This window comes from Bos indicus x Bos taurus, chromosome 10, assembly GCF_003369695.1.
Source record: "Bos indicus x Bos taurus breed Angus x Brahman F1 hybrid chromosome 10, Bos_hybrid_MaternalHap_v2.0, whole genome shotgun sequence".
Classification (NCBI taxonomy): Eukaryota; Metazoa; Chordata; class Mammalia; order Artiodactyla; family Bovidae; genus Bos; species Bos indicus x Bos taurus.
The window spans coordinates 63,986,290-63,996,014 of NC_040085.1; the positions used below are offsets into that span (position 1 = coordinate 63,986,290).

General features: G+C 44.2%; 1 protein-coding gene across 1 annotated transcript in view; it reads right to left on the reverse strand.

Annotated features, from left to right (window-relative positions):
* Positions 1-8,013, reverse strand: part of SLC35F4 (solute carrier family 35 member F4) — a 286,813-nt gene extending 278,800 nt beyond the window's left edge. The window contains exon 1 of the mRNA XM_027554201.1: positions 7,530-8,013. Within this exon, the coding sequence (XP_027410002.1) occupies positions 7,530-7,632 (103 nt within the window). The 5' untranslated portion in view covers positions 7,633-8,013. The remainder of the gene's footprint in view (positions 1-7,529) is intronic.
* Between the last annotated feature and the right edge of the window lie 1,712 nt (positions 8,014-9,725).

A 9,725-nucleotide genomic window follows, 5' to 3' on the forward strand; every position in this document is an offset into this window, starting at 1 on the left:
TCAACAAAAAGAGTTTACTGAGATAGATTCCTTCATGGAAGTTGGGGCTTTTCTGAAAGCTGTCAAAGCCAACCTACTGCATGGCTGTTCTAAGACAGTAACTTCTCAGACAGAAAAGGAGAAACACCATAGGATATCCCTTATATGCAGAATCTTCAAAAAATACAAATGAACTTATTTATAAAACAGAAACAGAGTCACAGAGTTAGCAAACAAACTTATGGTTATCAGGGAGGAAGGATGGGGTCAAGGGATAGTTATAGAGTTTGGAATGGTCATGTACACACTGCTATATTTAAAATGGATGACCAACAAGGACCTACTGTATAGCACAGGGAACTCTGCTCAATGTTATGTGGCAGCCTGGATGGGAGGGGAGTTTCAGGGAGAACAGATACATGTATGTCTATGGCTGAGTGCCTTTATTATCCACCTGAAACTGTCACAACGTTGTTAATTGTTATGACAATTAACTATATTCCAGCTATATTCCAATATAAAATAAAAAGTTTCTTTTAAAAAAGACAGTGACTTCTACCCCCTCCCCCATTTTTTTTTTTTTTTTAACAAGAAAGGAAACTGTTGGCCACAAAGAGATGCCCAGGTCTCAGGCCTAGTTACTGGCAAGTTTAACAAGAATAAATTTCCAACCCCCTAGAGTTTACTTCACTGCACATCAACACACTGCCTCCTTATACCAATACATAAAGAAGACTCAGCTCAAAGATATCGATAATAGAATACAGTAAAATATAAATGAATTTATCCTTTGACTTGACTTGTGGAAAGAATAACGTCTTACAGCCATACAACCCTCTCTGATTACCACCTCTTTTCTCCCAGAAAACATCTACTAGCCTTTGATCCCACTGAGATTTCCAATCCATTGATCCTACCAACTTTCCACTCTCCCTAGTCATCTCAATTTTCTCTCTTCTGTACTCCCCAGCTTTAAACGCTACCGCCATTCATTATAATTCCTTTCTTGTATACATTCATGACTCCCTTGCTACTATTATTTTATTACACCCACTGGATAATCTGCAACTCCTGTTAAATCCTTCTCTTCACTTGCTCCATGCCTCCACTGTGTCAATGATCATAACAATCTACTGACTGATCTCACTTTAAATATGTGACCAGAAACTAAATGTGCCCTTTAAAGCAGCCAGACAACCTTACTGTACTTCCTCAGACTGTTCACTCTCCCTCTCAAACTATTTATACATTCTCTCTCCTCCAACATCTACCACCTCCTCCTCTATCCTCACTCTCAGTTGATGACCTTGCTTTCTATTTGGAGAAAATGAAAGCAATCAGAAGAGAACCTCAGCAGACCCCCACCATCTCAGTTATCCACCTTCCAGACCCTTTATCCATACCCTTGCCCTATATCCATGTTCCTGTCTAAAGCAATATTCCTTCCTTTGTGCACTAGATTTGGTATACCCTATCTCTCCAATATCACTGATTTTTCTTTCTCTATTGAATCATTCTCAGGGGCTTGCAAACACGCTGCTACTGCTAGCCATCTTTAAAATAAAAAGAAACTTTTTAACCCCACCACAACTCCCATTTCCTCTGCTCCCCTGCTCCTGCTTCCTCCAAAAATTACTGAAGAATTGTCTATACTCACTTTTCCAATTCCTCCAATTCTTGTTTGCTGTTGTTCAGTCAGGCCCAACTTTTTTGTGACCCTATGGACTGTAGTCCCCCAGGCTCCTCTGTCCATGTGATTTTCCAGAAAGTATACTGGAGTGAGTTGCCATGCCCTCCTCCAGGGGATCTTCCCAACCCAGGGATCAAATTCTCATCTTCTGCATTGGCAGGCAGATTCTTTACTGCTGAGCCACCAGGGAAGCCCAATTCTTGCTTTAGCACATTCGAATCCATCTTAGGCTTTCTTATTTGTTCCCGTCAAGGTAGCTAACGATGCCCAGTCACCAAATTCATGGTCAGTTTTCATTTTACTTGGCCTTTCAGCAGCACTGGATTCAGCTAATCTCTTCCCTCTGAGACTCTTCTCTGCGTTCCAGGGTATCACATGCTCTTCTCCTCACCCTCTTAATGTCTCAGTGCCCCAGAGTTCAGTCCTTGCTCCTCTTCTCTTCTCTATATACGTTGACTTCTTGAAGATCCCTTTAGTGTTAGACTATGAATAACACCCAAATACTGGAAAATCTCTAATTTACATCTCTAGTAGACATCTCCTCTGAACTCCAGGATTATTTTACATCTCCAATTACATTTCCTTTGCAAAATGTTATCCTTATCCCTTGAACCCATAAACTTCTCTACCTTGAAGCTTGCCACACTTCAGCCATTGGCAACTCAAACTTGGTCAAACCAGAAAAGATGGAATCAATTTTTATTCCTTTCTTTCTTGTAGATACCATATCCAACCATCAGGAAACCCTATTCAAATAGAGAATTTAAATATAGACAATCTAACTTCAAATATAAAGAGAATCTGACCACCTCTCACCACTGCTACTGCTAACCCTCTTGTTCAAGCCACTATCATCTCCCACCTTGGTTATTACAGTGATATATACCAACTAGCCTCTCTGCTTCCACCTCTTCCCCAGTAGAGCAGTCAACTTGATCCTTGTGAGATGTAAGTCAAGTCTCATCCCTCCTCTGTTAAAACCATTAAAACCCTACAAAGAACCCTCTTACACTGTTGGTGGGAATGCAAACTAGTACAGCCACTATGGAAAACAGTGTGGAGACTCCTTAAAAAAGTGGAAATAGAACTCCCATACGACCCAGCAATCCCACTGCTGGGCATACACACTGAGGAAACCAGAATTGAATGAGACACGTGTACCCCAATGTTCATCGCAGCACTGTTTACAATAGCCAGGACATGGAAGCAACCTAGATGTCCATCAGCAGATGAATGGATAAGAAAGTTGTGGTACATATATACAATGGAGTATTACTCAGCCATTAAAAAGAATACATTTAAATCAGTTCTAATGAGGTGGATGAAACTGGAGCCTATTATACAGAGTGAAGTAAGCCAGAAAGAAAAACACCAATACAGTATACTAATGCATATATATGGAATTTAGGAAGATGGTAACAATAACACTATATGCGAGACAGCAAAAGAGACACAGATATATAGAAGTCTTTTGGACTCTGTGGGAGAGGGATGGAGGGGATGATTTGGGAGACTGGCATTGAAACATGTATAATATCATATAAGAAATGAATCACCAGTCCAGGTTTGATGCAGGATACAGGATGCTTGGGGCTGGTGTACTGGGATGACCCAGAGGGATGGTATGGGGAGAGAGGTGGGAGGGGGGTTCAGGATTGGGAACACGTGTACACCCGTGGCAGATTCATGTTGATGTATGGCAAAACCAATACAATATTGTAAAGTAATTAGCCTCTAATTAAAATAAATAAATTTAAATTTAACAACAACACCAAAAAAAAAAAAAAAAAAAAACACCCTACAAAGGCTCCCAATTTCATTCAGAGTATAAGCCAAAGGACTTAAAATGACCTGTAAAATGCTACTTTCTGTGAGTCCTTGTATCCACAGTGACCTCATCTCCAACTACTTGCCCAATTCTTCACCCAACTCCAGCCACACAGGAGACCTCCTCACTCCTTCTCTAGCAGGCTCAGCATGCTCTGCCTCAGAGCTTTGCACAGGCTGTTCCTTTTGCCTGTAAGAGATTCCTCCCAATGTCTACACAGCAAACTCCTTCACATATTTCAGGTCTTTTCTCAAAGGTGACCTTCTCAGTGAGGTCTCACCTGCCCAGTCTATTTAAAACTTCCACAATCCTTTATTCTTTTAACTCTTCTGATACTTTTTTGTTAAAGCAGCTATCACCTTGCAATATACAGCTTTATTTATGTATGTATATGTTTGTTTATTATTGTCTGTCTCTTCCCACTAGAACTTAAGCTTTAAAAAGACAAATACCTTTGTCTGTTCTGTTCACGGGTGTATTCCTGGCACATAGAAGGTACTCAATTAGCACCTATTGAATGAGTGAATCTATTTTCCTTACCAGATCATAACTTGAGGTTAGACAAATGCTTTAATCACCTATGTACCCACCTAACCATCTAAATTTATAGATACAGAGATGATTATATATATCTTTTATATACAATACATGTATACTTTTATATATAATATTTATATATATCTTATGCATATTATATGTATCTTTTAAATACATAATTATGTACACATATATTTCTTTCTTTTTTGTATCAGCCTGACTACTAGAATGTGTTCTGAACCAGGTTATCAAGCTGAAATAAAAATTGATATTGCTGGGAGAAATATCAATAATCTCTTATATGCAGATGGTACCACTCTAATGGCTGAAAGCAAAGAAGAACTAAAGAGCCTCTTGATGAAGGTGAACAATGAGAGTGAAAAAGCTGGCTTAAAACTCAACATTAAAAAAACTAAGATCATGTTATCCAGTCCCATCACTTCATGGCAAATAGAAAGGGAAAAAGTGGAAGCAATGATAGATTTTATTTTCCTGGGCTCAAAAATTACTGTGGATAGTGACGGCAGACATGAAATTAAAATATGCTTGGTCCTTGGAAGAAAAGTTATAACAAACCTACACAGCGCATTAAAAAGCAGAGACATTACTTTGCCAACAAAGGTCTGTATAGTCAAACCTATGGCTTTTCCAGTAGTCATGTATGGATGTGAGAGTTGGACCATAAAGAAGGCTGAGCACCAAAGAATTAATGCTTTTTAACTGTGGTACTGGAGAAAACTGAGAGTCCCTTGGACTGCAAGGAGATCAAACCAGTCAATCTTAAAGGAAATCAACCATGAATATTCATTGGAAGGACTGATACTGAAGCTGAAACTGCAATAGTTTGGCCATCTGATTCAAAGAACTGACTCATTGGAAAAGACCCTGATGCTGGGAAAGATTGAAGGCAGGAGGAGAAGAGGACGACAGAGGATGAGATGGTTGGATGGTATCATCAACTCAATGGACATGAGTTTGAGCAAACTCTGAGAGATAATGAAGGACAGGGAAGTCTGGCGTGCTATAGTCCATGTGGTCACAAAGAGGAGGACACGACTTAGTGACTGAACAACAACAACAAGTTTCTCATCTTCCTGGTTGACAGGGATGGCAGGAGGATGCATTACCATGAGGTTGATCATTCATGCATATCATCAGAGATGAGTTTCTACCTACCTCTAGAAAAGTAAATGTCACTAATATTAAGAGATCATCCCATCCTTAAGGCCTTAGACATGATCATCAAAAAATGGGAAAGTCACCTTGCCTTCACATATTACATATTCCTCACCACAGGCTTTTTCTTAACTATATCTTTCCAGACTTCCCCCAAGTTATTGCTCATTCCTGGTAACAGCTAAATCAACTGACCATCTTGTACTGGTTTGCCTCAATGTGTTTGTTTACTAGTTGAAGCCTGCATTAAGGGCACGATTATTTATTTCATGGTGCTCAGCTGCCTGGCCCTCTTCCAGCTCTCTCTTCCCCTAGCCTTTCACCCTGCAAAATGGCAATCTCCTTCTACCTCTGAAAGCTTAAACATTCTGAAAGTTATTTGACAATCATATAATTCTCTGTCCTTGTGAGATTCTCTGTCTTCACTCTTTGAACACTGGCCTGAAGTTAGCCCATCACAAATAACCATACCAAATGCATTTTTATCCCCTTTAGCCTCAGTTACTGTCTTAACCAATGCTCTTCTCTCTTTTTGTCCAGTTCTTGTATGGCAAATGAAACGTGTAGCTATTTCAGCAAGTACAAAAAGATAATATGAACATGCCTCTGTTTAAAATATCACTTTTCCAGTATTCTTTTTAGTTTGTTCTTTATTAACCACAGTTCCATTGTTATAAAAGCCATAATAATATACTACCCTGAGTCTTGTAATCTTACAGACAGCTTCTACATTCTCTAAGCAACCAAAATCCCATGGTTCCTAATTAAAATATTCAAAGGTGAAATCTAAGTAATCTCCACGTGGTATACTAGTGCTTTTGCTTAAGTTTCTAGGGTTAAAAAAGAAAGCCTTTGCCAATAGGAAAAAAAAAGTTCTGAGTCTATAGTACAAAGACTTCAAACTGCATTTCATAGCATGTTATTTTCCTTCTAGAAAATTCTAACACTATATAATTACTTTTGTATGGAAAATGAATAATGTAAGCCTCTAATGCTAAAAACAGCTAGACAGAGACCATACAAATCAGATAGGCCTTTCCTGAAGCCAAATGAAATATTAAACTAGAAAATATCTGTGTAAGGACAGCCCATGCAGGAAAGCTCAACAGAGATAGAGCATAGTGAGGGGGGTTGGGCCGGGGGAGTTACCGGAAAAAAAGTTGATTTTCCCTCTATGTGTTAGGGTTTACTCCCTTCAGAGAAACTGTAACGCTGATTGTACCTCAAGTGTCTCAGAAATATACCAATCAGAAATGCATCTAGGAGCTTCCAAGGCTTCTGGTTAAAAATAACAGCAAAAACATCAATTATGCTCCATCTATTGCGACAGAAATGCGTTGATAAAAAAGTGAAATCCCACCTACATGGGAATTAAGCCGCAGCTACTCGCTCAATTCAGAGAAAAAAAACGAGGTTCACTTGGGTCACTGGCAGAACTAATCCCAGCAAATACAGCCAGTGGGTTTGTGTGTTGGGGGAGAGGGACAGAGTAGAGAGCGCACCTCAGCGTCCTCCCGGCAAAACTGCTCCAGAAACGTGAATCCGCACCACAGGACCTCGCTTAGCCGGAAGAAAGCCAGAATCCATGGAGCAGTCTGCCGCGGCTCAGAGGTAGCCGCGACGTGCGGCAGGCATTTGGGGCTGGCCGGGGGCCCGATCGCGCCTCCCCATCTCATCCACCCTAGCCTCCAGTCTTTTCACGGGTCTCTGGCTCCAAGATCACGGACTCGGAGACCTGAAGAGGTTCTTTCTCTACCCAAGGTGGAGAACCTCCCAAAAGACATCTTAACAGGAGTAATTCCCGCGCTGGCAACGTTTCAACAGCCCGGAGTGAACAGCCTGACCCATCGGCGTTGGGACCCACGTCTGGGTCGGCCTTCCCCGCCAGCCCCACCCCCGAGCCTATCCAGCCTCAGCGCCCAGCTCCCAGCCCGCAGCCTGTACCCAGTAGGGACTTTGGGGGAGTGCAGCCCCAACGGCTGACTTTCGCTAAGTAAACAGCCATATTAGCCTCCTCAGCCGTAAGTACACCGGGGCTGAGCCGGCAGACGGCTGTCAGGAGCGCTCACAGGGTTGCCTCTGCGCTTCTGCCCCCAAGGCTGCCACTATTTCCAAACTCCTAGGCGCCAACAGTCCGGACACCGTTCTCGCTCACGGTTCAGCACCGAGGACAGCGGACATACTTTCAGCCAGGGTGGCCCCACCGCCAGGAGATCCGCGGTAGCCACGCCGGCAGGGCTGCAGGTGTCCGGACGGCGCGCCCTCCCGCATCCTACCCCCTCCGGCGTCTGGAGCCAGGCAGAGCCCGCGGCGTCTTACTTTTCTGACTGGAGTAACCCGGGTAATAGCCATAGTAGCCGGTGATCCGCAGGATGCGGTCCTCGATGGTGGCCACCCCGTTGGGGGCCGCCTTGACATCCATAGAGAGTACGGGGCGGCGGCCCCGGGCGCGGCGGGGCGGAGAGCTCAGCGCGGGGCCCGAGAGCTGGTGCAGGTGTCGCCGCCGCCGCCGGTGCTGATGTTGCAGCTCGTGCTCCCGCGCCCGGGCTCTGACTCCACCGCCCGGCGCAGCACCGGCTTCGCATCACAGCAGCGGCGGCGGCGGCGGCGGCGAAGCGGCCCCCACTCAGGCCGGCCTCTCCGTCAGCCTGGCGGCTCTCCCGCCTGAACAGCGCCCCCTCACCTCCGACGCCCACCGCGGCCGGGGGCGGCCCCACCTGCGCGGACTCTCATCGTTAACCCTTTTGCCCCCTTCCGGGAAAAGTAAACATCCCCCAACCCCACCTGACAGAAGGGATGCTTGGTCCAGGGCGTGGGAGGAGAGAAGGTGAGATGGTGGCAAGGGCTCAGGGAGGAGGGCCGGGGGTGAGAGAGACCCGAGCGGAACCAAGGGCCGTTAATGTGAGAGGTGTGCACTGTTGCTCGGGGAGATGACACCTTGGGGATGCCCCCGGGGCTTCGCCTGAGCTAGGCGTCTGCACCACCAGGGGTCTGCTGATCTGCAAGCTTCCCGGGGAGTTAATCAGTTTCCTCCGCTTGCCTAGACGACGGAAAGGCTTTTTCCTTAAGAAATAAAAAAAAAAAAAAAATGAGGCCCCAGCAGGTGATGCTTGGAGTGATTATTCAGGTATCGTGGACACAAAGACTGTAAGAGCTCAAGCTTCCAAGTCTAACAGTCGGTACCCGGCCGGACCCTCCAGCCTCCTAGGGAAATCATCAAAGGCTTGGAAGCCGCAGCTGTGCACTGCATGTTTATTTTGCCCATTCCAAATGCCCCGAGGAAAAATGATTTTCTTCTTATTGTCAAAACATCAGGGGTAAGCCCTTCAAACCGTAAATATCTCTGGGCGGGTGAAAGTTTTAGCTACAATCCAGAGACCTTCCACTAGGATGTAGAACGTCCTTGAAGCTGTGTGTTCAGAATGAACCCCTCCCCTCAGGTGTGACTTTTCTTCTTTGGCTAGAGAGCCACCAGGTTAGAGTTCCTGAGCAGTAAGATGATTCTTCTATTCATATCTGGCAATCACAGCCTCCTAAAAAATAATCCTGAAAGTTTCATCCCAGAAACTAAAGGGTGCCTTGAAATGAGGCTGGGTGTGAGCTAATCAGCTTAGAGGTCATTATGTCCACCTGCCATCCAGAGCCGGTTTAAGACACCCCTGCCAGACTTCACATTTCTAAAGCCTAGAGGAAAAAAAGGACAAACACAAGTCGATTTCAGTGCCCCCTCAGAAACCGCCAAGGAACCTATCACATCATTCTGCCTTCAAGCATTTCCCACACTGTGTGTGGGTCCTTAAGGGGGAAGAAATAGGCAATTTTTTTTAAAGGTGAATTAGTTTGAGGCATGTGAAAATACAGAATTAAATTTCACAATGTGTTAAGGGTTTTCATGTGGACACAAAGGCTATCACAGGATCTTGAGAGTGGAGTGAATCTGAGATGATTGTGGCTGGGAGGAGAGTTCATAAAGAAACCAATTTCCTCCCACACCTGCTTTCTTGGGCCAGGAAGATGGAAGGGTAGAAAGAACTAAAAGGTCAAAATGAACTTCAAGGAGAAAGCAACTCTACTGCAACAGTGGGAGCTGACTATTTAAAGCAGAAATGAAAGAATTGGGCCTTTACACTCTACCACCTACCCCACCCCAAAGCAATTTTCAACGCACTTCTGTTACTTTTATTATCGCCAGCTCAGTATGTTTATTTCTGTGGCACACCTTATATAGAACATTTGCACTGCACATGGTAAGTGGGTTGACCACATTAATGTAAGATGCTCCTCTGGTTTGAAGTTTCCATAAAACAAATTTGCCTCTGACCCAGGAGTCGAACCGGGGTCTCCTGCTTTGCAGGTGGATTCTTTACCAACTATCCACTTTACAGACCTATCAAAGTGAAGTCGCTCAGTCGTGTCTGACTCATTGTGATCCCATGGACTGTAGCTTGCCAGGCTCCTCCATCCATGGGATTTTCCAGGCAAAAGTACTGGAGTGGGTTACCATTTCCTATATTA